The 25,261-nt window shown below is 43.7% G+C and overlaps 2 protein-coding genes across 3 annotated transcripts in view; one reads left to right on the top strand and one right to left on the bottom strand.

The window, feature by feature from the left end:
* The window catches only part of Nemf (nuclear export mediator factor), a 44,353-nt gene extending 41,266 nt beyond the window's left edge, over positions 1-3,087 (top strand). The window contains 4 exon segments of the mRNA NM_001170586.3: positions 908-1,008; positions 1,105-1,148; positions 1,248-1,327; positions 1,461-3,087. Coding sequence (NP_001164057.2) covers positions 908-1,008; positions 1,105-1,148; positions 1,248-1,327; positions 1,461-1,538 — 303 coding nt within the window. The 3' untranslated portion in view covers positions 1,539-3,087.
* Positions 3,088-3,127: 40 nt separating this feature from the next.
* On the bottom strand, positions 3,128-17,319 carry Klhdc2 (kelch domain containing 2). Of its 2 annotated transcripts, NM_001034133.1 has the most exons (13): positions 16,882-17,210; positions 13,799-13,878; positions 11,529-11,646; positions 9,649-9,764; positions 9,230-9,311; positions 8,759-8,842; positions 7,686-7,766; positions 7,553-7,611; positions 6,195-6,304; positions 5,804-5,876; positions 4,588-4,675; positions 3,547-3,599; positions 3,128-3,432 (listed from the first exon to the last, which is right to left on the bottom strand). In NM_001034133.1, exons 1-13 carry the CDS (start codon positions 17,032-17,034, stop codon positions 3,309-3,311), a joined length of 1,221 nt encoding a protein of 406 aa, NP_001029305.1. In that variant the 5' UTR covers positions 17,035-17,210; the 3' UTR covers positions 3,128-3,308. The 2 variants fall into 2 exon arrangements, 1 of the variants encoding a protein (NP_001029305.1); XR_015621758.1 differs by lacking the exon at positions 3,128-3,432 and having other exon boundaries at positions 3,547-4,130; positions 4,295-4,675; positions 16,882-17,319.
* Between the last annotated feature and the right edge of the window lie 7,942 nt (positions 17,320-25,261).

The raw sequence follows: 25,261 nt of genomic DNA, 5'->3' as shown, positions 1-25,261 counted from the left end.
GCATGCCTGTCTGTCTCATATAGAGGGATGCAAAAATCTCTGATGCTCACTGATATAGCCAGAGTTTGGTAGCACATGCTTTAATCTCCATACAATGGGAGGCAGAGGCAGATGGATCTCTGAGTTGATGCCAGCCTTGTCTACAAAGTTCATTCCAGAACATTAAGAACTACACAAAGATTCTATTTTGCTTCACGAGATGCTCAGACTATAAAGTGCTTTCCATGCATGCATGAGGACCCGAACGCAATTCCCAGCACCCACATGAAAAGCCAAGCAAGGCAGTATGTACCTGTAATCCTGGCCTGAAGGAAGTGGGGAAAAGGTGCTCTGGAGCTTGCTGGGCAGCTGGGCCTGCCCAGTCTCTGAGATCTAGATTCAGTGAGACTGTTAAATTAGTTGGAGGTTCATAGAGGCTTCCACACACCAAAAAGAAAAATCACTGGTCTGTCCCAAGTGTAAGTTCTGCCCCAAGTGTACATTCTGTTTCCTCACAAAGGACTTAACCTCCTTGTAGTTATTAGTACTGTGCATCATTTTAACCCACAGTAGCTCTCCTGTACAGCTTAGTTGCAAGACCAACTTGTCTTCCTCCCTCTCTAAAACAAATTAAATGGTATGTTGAAAACGGTTCCCATTGTTATAAGTTATAAAGAATATATATTGAAACATTACTCTTCAGTTCTTTGGAACGGTAAGCAGGGTTTGGGTACTGTTGTCAGAAAAGGCTAAATATGTATTCAGATACTAATTTTAGATCTTGCCTTTATGATGGTGTCATCTGAACAAAATTTGCACATTAGACAAGGGCTCTAATACTCAACAACACCCCTCCCCCAGCATCTACTGTTCTTTTTAAGTTTGGCATAAATTCCTTTTATAATTGTTTTTATTTTTTCTGCTTTAGGAAAATCTATTTGACTCTTTGACAGGGCAACCACATCCTGAAGATGTATTAATGTTTGCTATTCCAATATGTGCTCCTTACACCATCATGACAAACTATAAGTAAGTCACCATGGTCTCACTCATAAGCATTGCCAAGCAGCTCTAGGAACCGTTGGTCTCCATGTAGTAACTCCTACAATGTCTTTTTTTTTAAAGATACAAAGTGAAACTTACTCCTGGAGTTCAGAAAAAGGGAAAAGGTAATTTAGGGTTTTCGTTTGTTTTTTATTGAGATTTTTAAATGGTTTAGCAACTGAATCAGAAGTGCACCTCTGTGCTCTACCCTTCTACCCTTACAGCTGCAAAGACAGCCTTGAACAGTTTCATGCACTCCAAAGAAGCAACAGCAAGAGAAAAAGACTTATTCCGAAGTGTGAAGGTAAGTTTCCCTCAGCTCTGGTGACTGGTGGTGTGGTCATGCTCTTTTCTATTGTCTTTTGACAGTCAAGTACACATAATTATCCTAAATAGGTCACGAGATACTAAGTACTCTGTCTGTTTGTTTGTTTTAGGACACAGATTTATCAAGAAACATTCCCGGGAAAGTGAAAGTGTCTGCCCCCAATCTTCTGCACGTAAAAAGAAAATAGCTGTGCACTGGGCAGCCAGCTCTGTAGCCAGAGATGCAGACAACATGTTACTAGGACTTCCACTTTACAGACGAACATACTGCCTTGCTCTATCACCAAAAGGACTTATGGTTTTTCCCCAAGTTTTTATATATATATATATATATATATATATATATATATATATATATATACACTACTACAATAATATTTCGTAAAATATTTGTGAAAACTTAATGATACACACCTGTAATTGTTCTACATTTTATTGAAATTCTTGAGGTCTCATTCATGATGAAAAGACCCTGAAATGGCTCAAGTGCATAAACTACTGACGTAGTGGTCTACTGTATATAACATCTCATACATAGTACAGCCAGTCAGGAGAGGTTTCTGTTTGGTTAGTAGAGCAATTAAACATTTAAGGTTTGTGTCTTGAACACTTTGCCAAGTTTTACATCAAATGCAAAAAAAAAAAAAAAAAAAAAAACCACAAGAAAATGACAGTTGTTTCCGTGCATTTATATATATATATATATATATCAGCTTTCTTCCTAATTTCTTCCTTGTAATATATCACTTGTTTGCTATTTTCTTTCCAATCCCCTACTCCCAGCAGCTATCAAATAGTTAAAACTGTCTTATGGTGGTTTTGGTCTTTCCAAGTCAGGGTTTCCTGTGTAGCCATGGTTGTCCTGAACTCACTCTGTAAAGCGGACTGACCTTCACCTCAAGAGATGGCCTGCCCCTGCCTCCTGAGTGCTGGAGTAAAGGCGTGCATCTCCCACCAGGCTCAAGCGTCTTGACCTGTAATATCAGAAGTGCATTTTTTCTGGGTGGTGGTTGCAGCATTGGGGAAGCAGAAGCAGGTAGCTCTCTGAGTTAGAGCTCAGGACAGCCAAGGCCATAGAGAGAAACTCCGTCTTGGGAAGAAAAATCAAAAGTGCATTTTTTTTTTTTTTTAGGCTCATCACTAAAGATTCCTGGACTAGTATTCTTCCGGCTCCTATTAGAATAGAGAATGAAGCCATGCAGTATCATTCCCTTCAGGAGGTATAAACTACCATGTTTTAATTAGCTGGGTAGTAACTATGGCCACCACATGTCCCAGGACTGCACCAACACACTAAGGTTGAAGTACTAAGTTGTAGCTTGGGCTGTTTAAGTCTCACCCACTGCAGACATAGTGTGCACAGTGTGATAGCATTTTCAGTTCTAGTACTTGAGGGGTGGAAGCTAGAGGATGACTGATTCAAGACCCAGCCTTGGCTACATAAGGGTAAAGGCTGAAAATGTAGCATCTTTACATTTCTACAGACACATCCAAATTATCAAAAGATAAATGTAAAAAAAATGTTATAACCATTCTTGGTATAAAAGTCAATGCAGGGGCTGGAGAGATGGCTCAGCACTGGCTGTTCTTCCACAGGACCCAGGTTCAGTTACCAGCACCCACACTGCAGCTTACAACTGTCTGTAACTCCAGTTCCAGGGAGTCCAACACCCTTACGCATGCAGGAAAAACACCATTCAGTATACATAAAAAATAAATCATTTAAAAAAATGCCAACACAGTGATTTTTTTTTAACTTTTAACAATAGACAGGTACTGGTGTTAAATACATTTATTGTAAACTTTAGACACAAAAATAGGTTCTCTAGGCCATTCACATGCACATAAAACCCAGAAAGCTGCAAACTACAACAATGATATAATTATACAAAGGATGACACTGACAAATACAGGGCTGTTTTCCATGCAAGTAGACCAGAAGTAGTATCTACAAAGCCTTATGATCCAGAAGTGTTGTTACTACCAAACCTCTGATTAACACTGTGAAGTAAGTGTTTTGGAAGGCAGCTCCACGAGTTGGCTAGCATTTCTTTAAAGCAAATGACTGCTTCTAAGCTTAGCCTAAAAGTGGACAAGGAAAGTGAAAATAATTTTACTAAATAGAACATTAACTTGAATGAAGACTCATCATTGCCTTTAATCATACCTGGTGCCAAATACCTGGTAAGAACTTACCGTACAAGAGATTTTGGTTGGACTGAAAATATAAGTACTTCGTTACTGTGTGCCTGAAAAAAAAAGAAGGAACAGGTAAAATGCAAGTGCTGAGAGCAGGCAGGTGTGGTACTGTAACCTCAGCTCTAGGCAAAGGCAGGAGTACTGGGCAAGAGCGGGACCAGAGCTGGGAATGTAGCAAGTGCTACCTAGCACGCACAGGCCATATGTGCAGGACTAAGCTATGCAGAAAAGAGGGCCTGGAAAGAGATGGCTCATCTGGTAAGAGCACTGGCCGCTCTTCCAAATGACCTGAGTTCAGTGAGGCTGTTCACAGCCACCTGTAACCTCCCTTGAGGGGGGGGGAGATCTGTACGGTACGCAGACATACATGAAAGCAAGAGACCTGTCACATGAAGGGCTTTGCTTTCTTCATTGTTTTGTTTTTGTTGTTTTGTTTTTATGAGTCTTTTTTTTTTTTTGAAGATTTATTTGTTTTATATACGTGAGTACACTCTGTCTTCAGACACCCCAGAACACCAGAAGAGGGCATCAGATCCCATCATAGATGGTTGTGAACCACCATGTGGTTGCTGGGAATTGAACTCAGGACCTCTGGAAGAGCGGTCAGTGCTCTTAACCACTGAGCCATCTCTCCAGCTCAGCTTGTTTTTAAATTAAAAACAACGAAAAAGGGCTGGAGAGATGGCTCAGAGGTTAAAGAGCACTGACTGCTCTTCCAGAGGTCCTGAGTTCAATTCCCCATAACCTCATGGTGGCTCACAACCATCTGTGATGGGATCTGATGGGCTTTTCTGGTGTGTCTGAAGACAGCAACAGTGTACTCACATAAAATAGACCTTTAAAAAGATACTATGTTCAGCAGCCTTCACCTCAATGGATGAAAGTTTCTCGTCACCAAGGATTAGATACCCAAGACCCCCATGGACAGAATTAGCTATAAGGGTTGCCTTCATCCCGTGGCGCACGTGCATATATGCCTACACACAAAAAATGTTATTTTCCAAAAACTATGTTCAGTAGCAGTGAAGGTGTACTCACAGCTCTATGATGGACCAGCAGATTGTTGGCACAACCACCAAAAACAATTACTTCTCCCTCATCGCTCGCACAAGCTGTATGCCACAATCTGCATGCAAACAAAAGCTAGACGTCAGTGTAAGTGATCACTTTAAACCACACTGTAGACCTGGTGACAGACTAGAGATTTCAAGGTAGTTCAGACCACATTTGGTAAGAAATCTGAGTCCATGGGAAAGCAGCTTTTTTTAAGGTCAGCCTTGGTGGCGCACACCTTCAATCCCAGCACTCTGGAGGCAGAGACAGGTGGATCTCAGGGAATCCCAGACCAATCCGGTCCACATATGTTCCAGGCCAGCGAGGGCTACATAAGAGGTATTATCTTCCTCTTTTTTAAAGGTTTATTTATTTTATGTATGGGAGTGTTCTGTCTTCAGACACACCAGAAGGGTCAGACTCCACCACAGATGGTTGTAAGTCCCCATAATGGGGCACTTTTATCCAAACAAGTTAGGTCTTTGTTTGCAATTACAAAAAGTTCTTATGGGGGCTAAGGAATGGCAAGGTGAGTTGGCCTCACACACAGTGTCTGAAACACTGAAAATTCCAAAGATCTCTAAGCTGGATAGTTGTATGGAAAGGTCATTTCTGCCAATGTCTTAGCAGCATGACTACTTGGGCTAAAGACTTGGATGAAAAAAATTGAAGCTGGAATATTTAAATTCACTTTAAATACCAATGCTAAGTATATACCTGCCTATAACAATTTCTTTTGAGATTAAGAAGAATCTATCTGTTTAAAAAAAGGAAAAAAAAAAACAACTCTTTAGTGTCTTACATAGCCCAAAGCTGGCCTTAATCTGATCCTCCTGCTTCTGGATTCTAAGGGCTGGAATACAGGCATGTGCCTTCCTACCCAGCCCTCCTCCCACACGCCTTTGAGAAGTTTGACTTATGCTTCCTAGAAAAATGCTGTCACCAAATAATGAGCGGCTCTTGGTTTGATGCCCCCCCACCCCATGTACACTCTGAAGATTTTACAGCATTATCAGTGTTATTCACATAGATAACGGGAAAGCAAGCTTCAGACAGTTGATGCTAGTTGGTTTCCTTTTTGGAAGTATGATCCAAATCTTAATAAACACCAAGACTTTTCTAAGAATGTTGGATAAAATCCAGCCAAAGCATCCTCAGTTCTTACCAGCCCAAGAAATTACTCCTTTCAGGTAGCCCATACCTTGGTTTTTCAACATAAGGATGATTAAACTGAATCCATTCATTTTTACTGATGCAGTAAGTCCAGGCATCACCTGATTAAACCAAAGAAAAGGCTATGAAGTATGTTCATCCTGTCAGTGTGGCACTTAAGGACACAACTTTAGCAAGAATAAGGAAGTAAGGCCACTGCACATGCAAGGTTTCAGCAGGGATTTTAAGAGCTCCAAGTCACCTTTTTTTTTTTCAGGTATAATGTATTTGGGTCATAATATGTATAATTATAAGGTGTTACAGATCAAAATTAATAAACCAGCCTGAAAGGACACAGCTAGGATTGAACTTCATTGAGTAGTATACTGCTAATGGATATTATGATGCGAAATTAAAATCCATATATTTAAAGGACTCACTTAGTGGCTGCTTTTCAGTGGTAAATCCTCCGAAGAGAAAAAGATGGTCTGAAGAAACTGGTGTCAGTGAGTGCCAGGAGCGGCCAACAGGGCATATACCTTGTGGAATTCTAAAAACAATAGTTACAATATTTGTTTAGAGTCTGGGTGATAACTCAGTCAACAAAGTGCTTGAGAACCCAAGTTCTATCCCTAGAACCCACAAGTACTCAGAAGGGGCTGGGGCAGCTCTGACACATGCTTGCAGGCAAGGCCTAGAGTGCTGGCCTATCGTACAAGGCAAACACCAGGCCAGGAGAGACCACGTCTCAAAAGGAAAAGTAACAAGAGACCGCCACACTCAATCCTAGCACTTGGGAGGTTCCTGAGGTAGAAGATCTCCTCAAGTTTGAGGAGAGCACTATATACTACGTTAACTTGTACTACATTGTGGGATCCTGTCACCAGAACAAAAAAAGCACCCTAAAATAAAAAAGGTGGGCAGCCTTTTGAGCATACCACAGGCACACATAATCAACCTTATCCATGAAATCTATGTTTAAAGTAGATACCAGAGAGAAATGCTGAGGACGTCTTTAAAAATACAGGTGGGGTTGGGGATTTAGCTCAGTGGTAGAGCGCTTGCCTAGCAAGCGCAAGACCCTGGGTTCGGTCCCCAGCTCCGAAAAAAAAGAAAAAAAAAAAAGAAAAAAGAAAAAAAAATACAGGTGGGGTATTAGGAGAAGAAAACCTGACAAGGCTTCCTAGGGTCTCTGAGGTGGCTCAGCAGGAAGTGTCTATCATAAAAGCATGTGGACCATTCAGACAGATCTCAGCACCTACTTAAGTAGCAAGGACATGGAAGCCCACCTGTCACTGCATGAGGAGACACTCAGTGCCACTTAGAAGGCTACAGTGAACTCCTCCAAGCAAGCTGGCTATCGAGCCATATTGGGGCGCTCTGGGATCAGTGGAGAGATCCCTTCAACTGATACAGTTGACAGTGCTTGAAGACCCTCCCAATGTTAGCTTTGGACCTACACCTACACACACAACATGCACCCACACACATCTTGCATCCAGACATGCTAAAAAGAGAAGCCTCTCTCTGTATTAACTACATACTTTATACTAAACTATGTTCTTTGAAGGCAGAATCAACTTTAGACATTTTCTTTCAGCAAACATTGAACACATGCTGTATGTACCAGGCACATAGTTAGGGAAACTGGAAATAAAAATAAAATTCCTTCCTTAAGGACCCCAGTAAGGTTTATTTAAATCCAAAGTTACAGAAACTTGAAACACATTCGTTTCATACTAACAGGGAATGGGGTTGGGATCTGAAATGTATCTTAGATGTCTAAGGTAATACCTACAGTTCATTCCACTCCCATGTGTCCAGATTAAGATAGTGCAGATCATTCATTCTAGCATCCTAGAAGAGAGTAAGTACGAGTTACCATGTGATGAAGCCAACAGCAAGCCATTAAAACCTGTTTCTATACTCACTCGGTATCTGCCACCAAATACAAAACCCTTGTTTCCAACAGTTGCACAGGCATGGGCAGCACGAGGTGAAGGTGCCTTGCCCTGTTAAAAAGGAAAACAGCTTCACCAATGTGAACTTTAAAAAGAGAGGGGAAACACCAGTGTTTTCTGAATATGGGATATCCAGATACTCCAGCACTAGAGAGCAACAGTGTAAAAGAGTTAATACCTGTTGGGGGTTGTCCTGGTGCTGCTATGTATTCAAATGCTAAATGCTGGCCCTGAAGATCTGGTTGCCTCGACAAGCAGATCCTTACATACACCAAGGGTTTCTATGGAACCTTTGTTCCCCATTTAAAATGACTGGTCAAAGTAAAGTGGCTACAGTCAATTACTGGGGACAACAGGAGAGGCAGTTTCAGTCACCGGGCTGGGGTTGTAGGTAAGGACCAGGAAAAAGGATTAAGGGAAGGAGAGAGGAGGAGGAAGGAGTGCAGAAGGAAGATGGAGAGACAGAAGGTCTCCATTAGACATGATGGGCCAGGTAGGAGTACATGGCTGAAGTGAAATGAACCCTGAAATGAACCCCAGGAAAACTCAAACTGCAAGGACCTGGGAGGCCCAGCTGGGGAATTAACAGAAAGAATACGACTGGGAGGTTTCCCCCAGTGATTGTGCCAAGCTAAATAAATGAATCATAGCTTAAGCCTCATTCATTTGGAAGCTAATGGGGATAGAAATAATTCAATTACTTTACAGATACCACGACTGAGTATTTTAGTATTTCTGAGACTGTTACTGAACAAACTGGTTAGTATGTAAGGAAAGTTGTTTTAAAATGGCTGGTACATTGTATAGTATCTTTAAAAGAAAAAAACTTAATCTTTAACTTTTTATTTATAGCTCAACTTAATTACTAGCAAATGAAAGTACAACACAAATTATATACCTGTTAAACTTCTAAGGTTTGTATTCCTTGGAAAGCAATACAGCTACAGCCAGCCTCATTTCAGACAAGAATGAACTGTCAGCCTCAAGCTCCTCCCGACTCTGAACCCCCTTGACTAAGCCCACATCATTCTTTAGTGACTCACAGTGGTGATGGGCTGGCTCCAGGCAAATGTTTCAGTGTCTAAAATATGGACATGATCATTCCATCCTCTTGGATGACTTGAATTCTACAGAAAAGGTTCTATGTTATTTTACAAATACTGTATTTTACAAATTATGCAACTCTTACTGGCCCCATTTATCAACAAAGACAATGACAAGGCTCCAGGTGAAATGAACCCATCTCTGTAAGATGGCTCAGCAGGGGCAAGGCACTTGCTGCCGAGCCCAGACCCATGGCATGGGAAGAGAACCAACTCCCCCAAGTGGTCTTCTGACTTTGACACGTGCACTGTCACCTGCACTCATATACACGTACAAAATTAACATTTCAAAATTACAGAAAGGAGAAAAAAAATTTCAAAATTAATAAAAATTTCAGAGAGCAAAAACAAAATAGATCACATTTTTCAACATATCAAGGAGGCCATGTGCAAGTATGAAACTTTACTTACCCAAAAAGATGTTTCATCAAATTCAAATGTTCCCAATACTTTATCTTCAGGTAAATATCCATAGCCTCCAAAAAATATTAACCTATTTTATATAAAACCAAAACATTAAAGATTTAAGTATCCATAAACTAGAAACAGGAATAACATCTTGATATATGGAATGAGTTGAGTACCCAAGTATATGAAATTATTCAAATAATAATACTTAACATGACAATTAGTTTTCAGTTACTAAGTTAAGTGAACTCCTGTATTAATTTACTATGTGATACACTCCATGCTGTTTTCTAATGCTGACTAGGGCACTTACAGGATAAGTACATTCTGCACACACACACACACACACACACACACACACACACACACACACACACACACAAACAAAAAAAAACCCACCAAACCTATAGCTTTTAACGTACTTGTTTTTATATACCCAGACACCAAGTTTGTCCTTTGATGATGGAGGAATTCCTTGGCAATCAATCCTTTCCCACTGTAACACTCTGTCTGCAGACCTTGAATCCAGCATGTAGAACTGTCAGAAGCAACGATTTCAGTTAGTTTTGTTACATAGAAAATTCAGTACTGGCATTTACTTTTACTGTATTTTGTCATAAAGGTACCATCTAATCAGTGCTGAGTCTGACTGCAGACGGGCTACCACCCTGGTCTGGGTAGGATTATGAATTTATAACAGACTGTAAATTACTTAAATCAGTAACATCAAAAATATAGTTATAATTGTTTTCATGAACTACACTTCTGTGTCAAAGAAACTGGCTGTGTTCACATATACCAGCACAAGCGCCCTATCCTGCCCTAACTTTAGATAAGTGCTTTGATTTACTGTTTTTTAATTAATTAATTAATTGATTTATAGCAGGATCATGTTTCAAAAAAAAGAAAAAGGGGGTTGGGGATTTAGCTCAGTGGTAGAGCGCTTGCCTAGCAAGCGTAAGGCCCTGGGTTCGGTCCCCAGCTCCGGAAAAAAAAAAAAGAAAAAAAAAAAAAGAAAAACTTAGGCTCTTGAAATTTAACTTAACATGTCTTCTAAAAGTTAAAAAAAGAATCAGCCAATACTTAAAAGGTTAAATACTCAAGAGTTGACCAGATGGCCCAATGGTTTAGAGCACTGGCTACTCCTCCAGAGGATCTGGGTTTGACTCCCATCACCCACATGGGAGCTCACAGCAGTCTGTAACTACAGCTCCAGGGGATCTAATACCCTCTTCTGGCCCCTCAGACACGAGGCACACACATAGTGCAAAAGGACACACAGAAGCAAAATACCCTTACACATAAAATAAAAACAAATCAAAAAAAAAAAAAAAGTTAAATACTGGTCTAAGGCGGCCTTGAAGCCAGGTAACAGACCTCACACAGCTCACCTCTCTATGACACCTGCTTCCCTTCTGGCCAGACTGAACCCCAGCCAAGTAAGTGCTATTAATCATTCTGTCCCCACCCCGGGATCCAGCTCACGCCTCCTAAGCCTTTTCATGGTGCATCCACGTATTCCCTCCTGGATCTGCGTTTGTCTGTCTAGGACAGGATAGTCTGCACTTATGTGACACTACAACACTCCATCCGTGGATCTCAGAACCTCAAAGTCACCTGACATCTTGAATAATCATGCCTGCAGGTCTCCACACTGACTTCCTACGAAATTCCAGCTCTGTCTATTGAGTAAGCACCTGTTCTACCCCCTCCCCCACCCAACATCAATCACTTCCCTGCAGTCACACCTTTAGTCTCTTCACCCAGGAACTGCTCCACCCATCCCTACTGTCCCATTTTCAACTCTGTACTCTGCATGTAACATGTTTACTAAGTTGCAAAATCAGTGAATTAAATACAAGTCTACCTATAGACTATGGACCGTTGTGAAGCTTCATCTGTCTTTTACTGACATATTTTTTCCTATTTGGAAAAAAACCATGGACAAATCAAAGCAGCACATGCCTTAGGGCAGCATTAGAGAGAATTACTGTTTACCACCTTCTTTCAATATTAATTTATCCCTATAACCCTGTTTACCTTTCCCCTTCACTCCAAATCCTTTGTCTGTAATGATCTTTCTAAATGCTTTCTAATTAACCCTCACCTGCCACCCAGGGTTGTTAGGAGATCAAGTAATTGAGAACACCAAGTACACACACCCTGGAAGTTACTACACAAAGGCTGCTGGCTGGCACTGGTTTTGACAAAGGCCCAGTAAACAGGAGTAGAGAAACTACTACACACACACTCAGAGCGGAGTCGCATACACCGTACGTACAGTAACCCTAGCAACACTGACCTTGTTTGTGTTGCCTCTGGAATGGTGGCCTCCAAACAAGTACAGCACCCTGTCTACGCACACAGCACAGCTCCCAGACATGGACGGGGGCACATCACCTTCAGTGTTGATCTTCTTCCTACAAGGAAGAGGGTTAGATGCTACAGTTCCCAGAGAAAAGAAATACAAGATTTATTGACTTATATCCTCACAATGAGGAAAAGGCACCTGATGATATCCAGGGTCTCTCTCCCCTAGCTTTAAGATAACCCATGGAATCAGTTTCCTCCTTATTAACCTGTCCAGACAGTGGAAGATGGCCTCACATCAGGCAGGATGAAAGGCTCTGAAAAGCCCTCTGTTCCACGAGCCATCTGTCAAACTATTTGCTGTGTATTTATATGATCTTAACTGGCTGGGAGGTCTTTGTTTTACACTGATTTCTGTGTGTGTCTGGGCACAAGTATGTCACAGCGACATACAGAGGCCTGCATGTGCAGGTGTAGGAGATTCCCTGTCACATGCACTCTGGGGATGAAAACCTGGGCTTGACCACCTGCTGAGCCAGCTCCATGGCCCTGTCTGGTTTTAAGTAGGCCAAGGACCCAAAAGGAAAACTCCCCATTCCTAGTGCTAATTCAACAGACATGTTTTATTAAGTTACCCAGAACTCACAGAAATCTGCCTAATTCTTCCTCCCTAAGTGTGAGAATGAAATGAATGTGCCCATGCTCAGCCCCAGAGAGCTACAGTGGTAAAAGTACACTCAGGTGTCCTGACGACATCATCGGTGGTCGCTTTCACCTGTGCTTAGCTCGAAGTTTAAATTAATTAGCTTGTTTAAATTAATCTTAAGCTTAATTCTTCTTTTGGGAATTTTCCAGTCCTTTAGAAAAAAGTTTAGGGCTGGAAAGATGGCTCAGTGGTTAAGAGCACTGACTGCTCTTCCAGAGTTCCTGAGTTCAATTCCCAGCAACCACATGGTGGCTCACAACCATCTGTAATGGGATCTGATGCCCTCTTCTGGTGTGTCTGAAGACAGCTACAGTGTACTTATATATAATAAATAAATCTTTAAAAAGAAATTAGCAAATGGCCCATATTAACTGATTTATTATTATAAAAATAGTAGTGACCTTCCGTTAGTCACCCTGGCTTTAAGATCAACAGTGAGACAGTAGAGACTCCTCAAGTAAAGACAGTAAAGTCTTCATGAACAGGGGAACACATTTATACACCCCCAAACCCCCAACTGTGAGAAAGCCAGAGTCTACTAACATACCCTGGACTTGAACTGCTAGACAGGCAGAAGACCCTGAAGACCCTCTCAGATATTACCAGCTCATTTTTGGTTTCTTTTGTTATTTTTCAAGACAGTTTAACTGCACAGCACTGGCTGTCCTTGAACTCACAAAGAGAGCTCCACCTGCCTCTGCCTCCCAAATGCTGAAATTAAACAAAGGCATGTGCCACTACACCGGGCTCGTTCTTGTTGTTATATACTGCATGGGTGTTTGTGTTCTGTCTGCATATCTATGTCTGTGCACTGTTGCACGTGCAACCTGCTGCCCTCAGAAGCCAGGAGGCGGCATCAGGTCTCTGACTGGAGGTAAATGGTTGCAAACCACCATGTATGTTCTGGCGGTTGAACCTAGGTCCGCTAGAAGAGCAGTCAGTTCTCTTAACCACTGAGCCATCTCTTCATTTCCTCAATTTAAATACATCTTTTTTTTTTCCCAATTGAAAAATCAAACCCAGAACCTCATAAGCAGGTGGGCAAGCGTTTGCCACCCACCTATTAATGCACTCCAGAAAATACAACTTTAAAGAAGACTTTTCTCAAAACTTTTAAGCAGATAAACCATGCAGAATCTAACAATTATGGCAAACTAAAAACCTCTTTTTCAAAATACCAACCAGATTTGTAGCACCTTCCCAATCCAGGCTCTGTATTATCTACTTGTGGTCCGTTGACCAGGCCTTGACTAGAGGCTTCTAAGATCATGACAGTGTCTGTGTGTACTAAGTTCAGCGGTAATCCAAACCAGACCACTGTTTCCAGAAAGGAGAGCTTAGTATCCTTAATTACTCAGAGTGGGGTTTTAGCCAGGCACTGTGCCACGTGCCTTTAGTCTCAGTGCTCTGGAGGCAGACAGAGGCAGGGGCATGGATCTCTGAGTTTGAGGCCAGTCTGGACTACGCAGTAAGTTCTAGGGCAGTCAAAGCTATGCAGAAAGGAAAAGCATCCCCACTTCCTTTGCGACCTTAGTTGAAGGTTAATATCCAGTTACCATCTTCCAGTCTCCATATTGTAGATCCACAGTTCTTCTCTGGGCAGATAGAAGTCATAGAGTCCTCTCACTTGATTACTCTATGATGAATAAGAAGATTACAAACATAAGTAACTGACATTTTCTTTTGAGTTTGCACTAGTGTGTCAGGGTGTGTAGGTAACATGGCGGCAGGGTGTCCTGGTGCTCTGGTGTGACTTCTCTCCTTCCACGGTTACACCCCAGGGTCTGGGGATCACACTCAGTTCATCAGGCTTGTGCATCGAGTGTGCTATGCACTGAACAGTTCCTGGCCCAGTAACTCACACTCAACAGCTCCCTGGTGCGGTAACTGATATTTTTTTTTTCCTTTCTTTTTTTTCGGGACTGGGGACCAAACCCAGGACCTTGCGCTTCCTAGGCAAGTGCTCTACCACTGAGCCAAATCCCCAACCCCGGTAACTGATATTTTTAAGGACATTTTCTGGGTTCTTTTTCTATCTTATTTGAGATACTATTCATGATACTAGTCACATCAAATTAAGTGAGGAACTATAAGGTGTCAGTGTTAGCAAGGTTGAGAACCACTGCCTTGGGGGCTCCCCAGGGGGCCCTTGTACTATTTGCAAGGGTTGTATCAAAAGTTGGGCTGCAGATCTATTTGCACTAAGCTTTTTTGTATGTGCCTGGGCCCTGACCCCAACCATAAAAGTATTTTTGTTGCTACTTTGTAACTGTAATCTTGCTACTATTATGAAAACTGTGTTTATTACAGTTGTGTAACATTTTCCAATGGTCTTAGGCAACCCCTGTGCAATGGTCACTCAACCCCCTCCCCAAGGGAGTCACACCTACTAGTTTCCAGCTGCTGCCCTAAGTCTTGCTGTAGGGGTTGGGGATTTGGCTCAGTGGTAGAGTGCTTGCCTAGCAAGCGCAAGGCCCTGAGTTCGATCCCCAGCTCCAAAAAAAAAAGAATAGAAAAAAAAAATAGCCTAAGTCTTGCTGTATCCTGAACAGACCACCACGGCCCTGATTTCAGTCACCTGACTTCGGAGGACGTGCAGCCCCACCCATGCTAACACACTGTTCTAGCCAACCTTCCCTCTTTCACCCACTCATTCTGAGGGCAAAACTACAAGTGTAAATACTGAGTCTTCGGTGACAACTGTAATTTCCTTGTTCTGGTCTTCATCCCTTCAGGTGTTAACCTAACAAAGACCCAGTTTACCAGATAGCCTCAAATTCCCTTATTTAATAATCCTAACAAAGGGTTATTACAAGATTGTAGAGTAAAAACAATTTGCCTCAGGTTATTCAACAAGCAGTGCTGGGACCAGGCATCTCCCTTCCCTGTGCGGACTGCCTTATTTCATTCCTGGATCCTCACTGGCCACTTTCCTCACATTGACAAAATACAATAAAAACTGGCCTTCACTGGAAATAAGTGGCTATTAATCGTTCCGTGATGGAGCAGCTAGCCTATAACTCTCCCTTCTCCTCTTGCTGAAAGGACCTTATAAACTGACCAGCAGGAATTTCCCACTCTGACAATTTCTCTGTACAATAGAGAAGGATCCCATCCCCACATCAACACTTGGGTGGTGGAAACAGCAGGATCAAGAAAAGAGCCCAAGGGGTTGGGGATTTAGCTCAGTGGTAGAGTGCTTGCCTAGCAAGTGCAAGGCCCTGGGTTCGGTCCCCAGCTCCGAAAAAAAGAAGAAAAAAAAAAAAAAAAAAAAAAAAAAGGAGCCCAAGGCCAAACCCCATGACAGCATGGCTCAATGCTAGTTTTCACAAACGGAATTACGAACAACATATTTCAGACCAAAGTGTGATTGGCCAACAGGTCTATCCTCCTCAAAGGGGATTTGCATTGTGAAAGGTTTATTTATGTATATAAGCTTTGTTGGTAAGCCTGTTTTGGGCACAGTGCCCAAAAAGGCAGAGGAGAGGGAATCAGATCCCCTGGGACTGGAATTACAGTTGTGAGTCATGTGGGTGCTAAGAATCCAACCCAGAAATGTGGCCAACCTTGTTAACCACTGAGCCACCTCTCCGTCTCTGGAACGTCATGTTTTAATAATGGTCCTGACATCGACCTCTAAAGACCTAGTCCCTGGAAAATAGGAACAGCAGGATGCATTCATTCACGCTGGCAAGATAACTAATAGTTGAACCAACGAAGGTATGGGAGGTGGGGGAGGCGCAGTTTTCTCAAAATGGCCAGCTGTGATCAGGTCGTCAATACTATAAGCTACTGTTACTAGATTCCTGAAGCAAACGACTCCCAGCACTGGCGCAGAGAACTGGATTTCCTAAGGCCCCCCCCCGGGGGGGGGCGTCATTTTAACATTAAAATAATATTCATAGTTTTAGTTCAAATGGATCAAATGCGTGTGCACCAGATGAAATCCAAGAACTAGGGTGTATCGTGGAATTCTAAAACCAGTACAGTGAACAGCGGTTTAAGTAGCAGACATTCCCCAGTTTGGGGTATAATAACAGTGCAAATGACTAAACAGATACTTGGTCACAAAGTCCAAAGACCTGCACTCCAATTACGTACGTTGCTGAGGATTCGCTGGTTATTTTTTCCTTTAATTTTCCTAGTAAGGCCTACTGAGGTGCAATCCTTTCTCAGCTGAAACCAGTTAAGGAAAATGGCACTGCGTTCAAACAATAGGTTGGTGGGCATCTGCACAGGTGTTGATTACACCGTTACACCTTCGGGGAGGTGAGTAAGCGACCCCTGTGGCCTTGTTTCACACAGTGGACAAACAATATAGTGTCTGTCGGCTAACTGGCCCCAGCTCCCGATGACCTGGCCCAAAGGTATGAAGCGATTCTCGCACACCCTCGCCTCCACCCTTTTCCGTACCTTAGGCCATAGTCACCCACTACCCAACCCACATTAACAGAACCTCGCTCCGATCATTCCAAAGACAACAACGCCGAAGGGGGTGCGTGGGACAGGCTGACTCATAAGTTCAAGAGAGCGGTGACAATAGCCCAGGAGTCCTGAGTCCACCAGGGCAAGGCGGGAAGATGCTCTCCTGAATAAGCAAGAGCCGCGGTGGTGATCGAGCCCGCCCGGCCCTACTGACCTTGTAGCCGCCCCAGACGAACATGTGGCGCCCATCGCTGACGGCGACGTGGCCGCTGCGCTCGGCCGGGCAGGCCAGCTCCATGGCCTCGTAGCCTTCGAAGGCCGGGCCTGGCATGTCCTCCGCTCGAGCATCCTCGTTGCCATCAGCCATCTTGAGGCTGCACCGCTGGGCACCGAGACCGCTCCGGCCCCGCAGGCGGGAGACAAAGGAAAGCGGAGCGGTGGACCGCGGCGCGCAGCCAGCGCTGACGACCCGCCTCTACTGTGCTGCGCCCCCGCCTCCGGGCCGAGCGCTGGGGCGCGCGCCGACAGCGGCTGAGGGTCTCGCGGGGACCGCGCAGCAGCCGGGACCTAGCTCGGAGCGGGAGAGCGGCCGAGGCGGCTCGCACTCGCAGCCCGCCCCGCCTCCGGCCGCCGGGGCCTTGTTTACGCCGCCGCCGGAAGTCGTCCGCAGCGGACACTGTCCGCAAGCTCCGGAAGCGCGCTCAACCCCTGTGCTGCGGATCCTCCGGCCGGTCGGTCCTACCGCTGTGCTGTCCTACTGCTGTGCAACCCTCCCAGTCGGGCCCTCTCTCCTCTGAGTCCTCCCAACATCCGTCCTCCCGCCTCCGGGTGCTCCAGGCCTGGACAGTTCCTAAGCCATAATAACCTACCCTTGGGGAAAGAATGCAAATTCCAGACTCACAATTTGAGCTTCTAGTGAGGCCAAATGAAAATTTATCTAAACCCAATTCCTCGCTAAAATAAAAGCTAGACTGGAAAACACTTCAGGTTCCTCATCTAAATGGTGGCTCTCCTTGCTGCTCATCTTGTTTGCTCTTTCTTTGTTTTGGGACTGACAAAAATACACTGAGCAAAATACACACTGAACAAAAAACGACCCCAAGAAGCTTTTCTCACTGAAACTCCCTCCAGTTGCTGGAGACTTGTGCTTGCTGAAACTCAAGAGTCTGAAGGGTGGGATCAAAGTGCTGGGATCAAAGGTGTGCACCACTGTGAAGGTTAAAGAAGTAGGCTTTTCTAGACCACCACCACCACCAGCTTCATCCAGGTCTCCCTGGGGCAATATTGCCACGGAAGAGAATGTGAGCCCAGTGCACAAGGTGTTGTGCTGAGGGGATCTTCCTCACCTGCCATTACAAGAGAATCAGAGAAATAGCCTCCCTGCTGCTGCCCAGGATGTACACTGTCAGAAAGAGATTGGCAGTGTTTCTACCAGCCACATTGTGTTAGATCACACGGGAGATGAAAACCTTGCATCAGTTTCCTTTCTGGCGGGTAGAAGACATCTCCCATCGCTGGCCACAACCTCTCATACTGCAAGTCTGTCTGTCATGTGAATGTCCGGTTTGCACTGAAGCTGAGGTTTGTGGCGAGCAACTGATCCTCCAGCAATGGAGATCCCCTTGCCCTAGGGGTCAAGAGCACGCAAGTGGATATTCCTCCACAGAATGAGCCTTGTCCCAGATGAGCTGCACTTGGATTCATCTTTCTGCCCTAGTGTAGCACTGAGCCTTCCTCAGAGTGAACTTTTAATCATAAACACTATGTTGTGGGATGACACACTTCAGTTAACAAGAACAGTTAGCATCCCGGAGGATCTTGCCCCAAAGGTCAGGATGAAGATAACCTACATCGCAGAATCACTGTTGCCCCTGGTCCACGGGAGGCTAGACTTCTGTCACTCTGTGAGACTATCAATACTTACAAACAGTCCTGGGTCATCGTAGAGGGATTTTAATCCAGCAGCATGGCTACTCTGATTGGAATACAGATATGCCCCTAGCACACACATTTAATCCCAAACAACAAAGGGAAGGGTAAAGTTAGTTTGTAGAAGCAAGCACCTGTGTTTGAAAGTGATGTCTAATTAAATAGCAAAGTGACAGATCAGAAAAAGATTTGATAGAATAGAATATGCCCAACTCTCACAAGGAGAGGAAAGAGACGCTACTTAAGGGCCAATGCAGAGAGAGAACAAGCTAGACATACATGAAGAAAGTCATTGAATGAGACGGAGCCAGAAGATTAGAACAGATTGCGAAAACTGATTATAAGTCCAAGCAGTGCAATCAGTTGAAGCCAAGAGAAATAAGATTGAATCAGTCAGCTTGGAGAGGAAGTTTCTTCTTCTTCTTCTTCTTCTTCTTCTTCTTCTTCTTCTTCTTCTTCTTCTTCTTCTTCTTCTTCTTCTTCCTCTTCCTCTTCCTCCTCCTCATCTTCCTACTCCTCATCTTCCTCCTCCCCTTCTTCCTCCTCCCCCTCTTCCTCTTCCTCCTCCTCTTCCTCATCTTCCTCCTCCTCATCTTCCTCTTCCTCCTCCTCTTCCTCCCCCTCTTCCTCCTCTTCCTCTTCTTCCTCCTCCTCCTCTTCCTCCTCTTCTTCCTTCTCCTCTTCTTCTAATGGATTTTTTAAATTTACATTTTAAATGTTATCCTCTTTCCCATTTCCCCTCCAGAAACCCACTATCCCATACTCCCTCCCCTGCTTCTATGAGGGTGCACCCTCACCCACCCACTCCCTCCTGCCTCCCCTCCCTGGCATCCCCCTACACTAGGGCATCGAGCCTTGACAGGACCAAGAACAGAGAGGAGTTTTGAATCAGAAAACCGAGTTGAACCAGCCAGCCAGAGCTCAGAAAGAACTAGAAAGGGTGAGCTTTATTCAGCCTCAGAAGCTGAAAGCATTCTAGGCTTAGATTAGGTTGTAGGGAGGCTTAGAAGCTTCCAGGACCAGGCCTAGGTTAGCAGACTGAAGTAGTAAGCCTCAGAGACAACAATTACATCCAGTGAATAAAGGATGCTGTTACAAGTCATTTCCATTTGAGAGAGTGTACAAAAAAGAGCCTAGAGACCCCGCACAGGACTGTAGCTAGCGAGACTTTCTGCTGCAATCCAGGCAGAGGGCTGGAGACTGAAGGCTCAACCTGTGCAGGTCAAGGAACTGTGTACACGTCGGTGGAGGGGCTGAACAGCTGCTGGCCAGCAAGCTCAAGAAGGACCTGTGTACAAAGAATGCAAACCTCCTCTCAGGAGAGTGTATAGGCTGGTCTGGAAGATAAAGAATATCCTCAGTGCTCTGTAACCTTGTCTGCCCCAGCCAGAACAGCCCTAGGGCGCCTCCACTTTCAGATAGGAGTGGGTGGGGTAGAGAAAGTTAGACACAGGGCTAGCTCGACTGGCGTGTGTGATTTGAGAGAGAGAGAGAGAGAGAGAGAGAGAGAGAGAGAGAGAGAGAGAGAGAGAGAGAGAGAAGACTTAAAGGAAAATAAGTCCAGGCTGGCTTCAAACCAACCATGTAGCTGAGGATGACGGTGAACCTCTGATCCTCCTGCCTCTACCTCACAAGTGTTAGGATTCCAGTGCCAAGGATAAAACTTGGAGCCTTGCACACAGTGCATCGTTCCCACTGTTTGGGAGATTGCTGCATGCCCAGCATCCTTTCTAACAGGTTTTCTTCTGTAAAGCTGACTACAAAACAAAAAGTAATGTTAAGTAACGAGGGCTGGAGAGATGGCTCAGCGGTTAAGAGCACTGACTGCTCTTCCAGAGGTCCTGAGTTCAAATCCCAGCAACCACGTGGTGGCTCACAACCATCTGTAATGAGATCTGATGCCCTCTTCTGGTGTGTCTGAAGACAGCGACAGTGTACTCACTTACATGAAATTAATAAGTCTTAAAAAAAAATAAGAAAGAAAAAAAGAGCGCTGGCTGCTCTAACAGCCTAGTTTAATTCCCAGAACCCACATAGCAGCTTACACCACCCGCAACACCAGCTCCTCATGAACCTTTACCCTCTGCTGAGCTCCAGGGTAACAAGCATTCATTTTTTACACAGACATCCATTCAGACAAATAGCTGTACAGATAAAATGATTTTAAAATATTTTTAAAGTTTAGTTATAGTGTTTGTGGGTTACAGGGCTTGAGAGAACTTGAGGCTTGAGGTAAAATAGGGAAAATAGACTAAATTGTAAAAGGTCTTTAATTCCCATACCGTTTTTCACAGGTTTAGAAAGATTAATACAAACGTTCACATGGAATCACAAAAGACCACAAACATACAAAACAAAATGGAGGCACAAGAGCAATACGAGAGGTTCACAATGCCCAACCTCAAATTATACTGTAGAGCTATAGTGACAGAGACAGACAGAACAATGGGAAAGAAGACTACAAAGCCACGCCCACTTAATTTTTGACAAAGAAGGCGGCCATGTGCACTGGGTAGAAAATAGTCCTATTCAACAAACGGTGCTGCCAAGGCTGGGTTTCTCCCTACACATTGTCTTTCACCTGTGCGAAAAACAATTCAAAATGGATCAAAGGCCTAACTTAAAACCAGAAACACTGAAACTTCTAGAAGAAAACACAGATAGAGGGGAATATAGAACCCTTTTAATGGAGGACCAACAGCACGGGAACTAGCATCGGCAGACGGGTTTACATGAAAATCAAGTTTCTGCTTAGCAAAGGCAACGGTCAGCACAGCACAGACAGCCCACAGCACGGGATATCATGTGCACCAGCTACGCCTCAGACAGACTTTACAGAGAACGGCAGAAATCAAATACCAAGGAAATAAAACTGCTAGTCAACAAATAGGCAAGTTAAAAATAAAAAACATACTCGGCCAATAACTATTTTTAAAAGTGTTCCATTGACCTAGCCATCAGGGAAATGCAAATTAAAACTACTTTGATATGGGGGCCTCAACCCAGTCAGAATGGCCACTGCCACTCAATCTAACAACAAATGTTGGAGAGGATGCAGAGGGAAAGGAACCTTTGTTCACTGTTGGTGGAGATGCAAATTAAGACAGCCATTGTAGAAGTCAGCTTGGAGATTTCTCAAAAAAAAAAGTTAAAAATAGAATTACTGTATGACCCACCAATTTCCTTCCTGGGCATATACCCAGAGAACGCTATATCTTACAAGAGAGATGTTTGCGCCCCATATTTATTTATGGTTTAATCATAGCAAAGAATTGGAATCAATCCAGTTGTCTATCGACAGCTGAATGAATAATGAAAATTTGGTATATATAGGAAGTAGAATATACCTTGTTGGATGATGGTCTCAGGTCATGAGGAACTGAGTCAGGCTGTACTGGGCAATAGCCCTTAGCCAGAGAGAACGGCCCCAGTCTTGACTGTTTCACTCCATCTGCAGAAGCAATATGCCCCAGTATTAAATAGAGCCCACCCTGCTCCCAGTCAAACCATCAAAAATTAGCTATAACTTCCTGCCATGTGTGTGTGTGCATGTGTGTGCACGAGTGTGTTTGTGTGTGTGTGTTTGTGTATACAAATGTGTGTGTGTGTTTGTGAGCGTGAGTCTGTTAGTGTGTGTTTCTTTGTGAGTATGTCCGTGAGTGTGTGTGTCTTGGCCTCTCTAAATGTGCTTAGCTTTCATTCTGCAGAAAGCCTGGGGCCCCTCAGTGTTCCAGCGAAGCAGTCTCAGCCTGTTGAGACAGCTCTGTCTATCTCCCTACCTTAGTTTTTGTTTTGTTTACACTTCTTAGCTCTAAAGATAAGACTTTCTCTCTTTTTTTTTCAGGGAAGAAAAGAACAGCACAGACGAGGAAGGCAGAATGCAGACCCGCGCTGGGAAAGAACATAAAGCAGCGTTGTGGTTCTAATCCTGTCCTGGACTCTTTGGGTTCAGGTGGTAGGTAAGTGAACACAGTACACTGAATACTGAAAGTGTGAGGTTAATGCGAAGCTTCACAGCATCCATTTTGACTGCCAATTCGAACTGTGTAAGTCCACTTAGTCGTCCAGACTTTGCGTCTGGTTAATTTTGGTGTGTGATGTATTTAGTTGCAAGACTTTTTTTTTTATAATAAAGTTCGCTTAAAAAAATAAAATTTAAGAGATCTTTAACATGAGTTTTTGTAACCTGACGTAATTTTGGAAGACGTGAAGAAATTACACGTAAGTCACAGAAATTTTATCTAAACAGTAATCAAATTTCCAAATGAAGAAACAGTTCTTTTCAACCCCAGCATTCCAGAGACTGAGACAGGAGGAGTACCATGAGTTTGAAGCCAGCCTGGACTACAGAGAGACCTTATGAACTATATATTTCAAAAAGAAAAAAAAAAGGCTCCCAAGGAGATAGTTTAGTTGGTGAACTGCTGATCAAGCGTAAGGACTTGAATTCAGATCCTAGAACCCATAGGGCCTGAATGCCTGTGCTCCCAGCACTGGGGAGGAAGAGATGGGCCCATCCCTTGAAGCTACTCTCGCCAGCCTTAGCTGAGTTGGTAAACTCCAATGAGACACAGTCTCAAAAGACGGAAGGACAGCAACTGAGGCAAATGTGCATGTCATCTTCTGGTGTACACATCCACATACATGCACATATATGTGCACCCACATGCAAACGCATACCACGAACACACACATGCACATGCCCACACATGCACAAGTGGGTAAGTCCTTCAGCCCCTGCATAAGAACCAAGAAGATGAGGTATTTCCATTCTTGGTGTTCATGTTTTCTTTCTACTCAAAGTCAATGTTCAAGAACATTTTCAGGTTCTGAGAAAGTTGGCTCACATCAGAACCAAACCTATTTATAACAATGTGCTTTTGATCTTGGAGTCAAACTCAAGATCAAAACAGCAGGATGCTCAAGACTCTCAATTCAGTGCTGCTACCAGAACAACTTATCTATGTAATGTTACGTTTGTTGTGTTTGTATGATGTCGTACCTGCTCAAGAGCCTGACAGTTATGTCTGTTATAAACAAGGACTTTTCCCCTTCAAACAGAAGTAGCATGTGAACTTGTATAATGAGTCACTAAATAGTAAAGCACATTGTTCAGCGTGAGCAGATGGTATCAAAAGCAAGAACATCAAACATGGCTCGGTGGGGCTGCAGAGATGGTCAGAGGCTGACAGCATTTACTGCTCTTCCAGGGGACCCGAACTGTTCCCAGTCCCCACATCAGATGAAGCAGAATCTCCTGTAACACCAGTTCTAGGGGACCCGAGATCTTCTGGCCTCAGTGGGCACCCACACACGTGGTGCACAAAAATAAAATACTCAGTATAATGTCACGATAAGTACTTCTTGGGGGCAACCATAACGGCCTATATTGTTTGGGGAGTACTTTGAACTTTCCTGATCAAAAGATTTTTCATGGCTGGCACTGGGGGTTTCCCTTAATTTATAACTCTTGGGGGGACATTATCGCCCGAGTGATAACTTCATTACTTCACACAGACACACACAGGAATGAATTTGTTATGTATAATTTTAGGCCTATACAAAATAACTTTTTAAATTAGTTTAATAACTTCACTACATATACATAAACACATACATTTATTATATGTATGTTTGGGCCTATGTAAAATAGTATGGTCCTCGTGGTGTTTCAGAACATCCCTGGTGTTCTTTATCCTACCCCTCCTCACTCCTTTCCACTTCCCTTCTCTCTTCATAGCACCCATGTCCTGCTATTCGCCTCTCTGACGCTCCCTCCCCTGCTGTCCATGGCCTTATCACGAGACACCAGGTTATTCACCCTCACCTGAACGTTTGGAGCTGGGAACCACAGTGAGAAAGAAAATGTGTCATTTGGCTTTGTGGGTCTGGGTTCCCTCATTCAGCATACTATCTTATAGGGTCCTCCATGCACCTACGAAGTTCATGATTTCCTTTCTCTTTGCAGCTGAATAGCATTCCATAGTGTATATGTGGCCCCTCTTCATTATCCTCCCAGCAGCTGGATACATTTCAGTTGTTCCCGTTTCCTAGGTAATGTGAATAGAGCGGCCATGAGCGTGGCTGAGCCGGTGTCTGTGGAATAGGATGCTAAGTCCCTTCAGGTGCTATTAGCTGGCTTATACAGCGGATTCATTTTTAGCTTCTCAAGAATTCTCTGTGGTTTGCATGGTGGTTGCACCAATTTGCAATCCCACCTACAAGTGAAATTCCCCTTTCTCCTCGTCCTCACCAACTTTTTATTGTCAATTATTTTCTTGATCTTGGCCATTCTGTCTGGATTAAAAGATCAAATCTCAACATTGTTTTAATTTGCATTTCTCTAATTGCTACTTTTTGAGATATTTCTTGGCTGTTTTATTTCCTCTTCAGATCTATAGCCCATCTTAATTGGGTTGTTTTCTCTATTCTTTGCTCCTTGACTTTATATATTCTGACTATTAACCCTCTGTCAGATGTGTCAGAGCCAAGCAACTGTCATCTGGGGGAGTTCAGCTGTACCCCACCTTACAAAAGATCATCCCACTTGGGCTGCTTGACTGATGGTTTACACCCCCTGAATGGAATTGAGGAGCTGGGCATGAGATACTCCCACCACCTGACCACTCTGCACATGGCCTGGGGCAGGGGCTGTAGTGTAAGGA

The sequence above is a fragment of the Rattus norvegicus genome, chromosome 6, assembly GCF_021556685.1.
Source record: "Rattus norvegicus strain SHRSP/BbbUtx chromosome 6, alternate assembly SHRSP_T2T, whole genome shotgun sequence".
Taxonomy (NCBI): Eukaryota; Metazoa; Chordata; class Mammalia; order Rodentia; family Muridae; genus Rattus; species Rattus norvegicus.
Note: the sequence above shows the minus strand (reverse complement) of the source record. Positions and strands in the feature narration are given on the sequence as shown.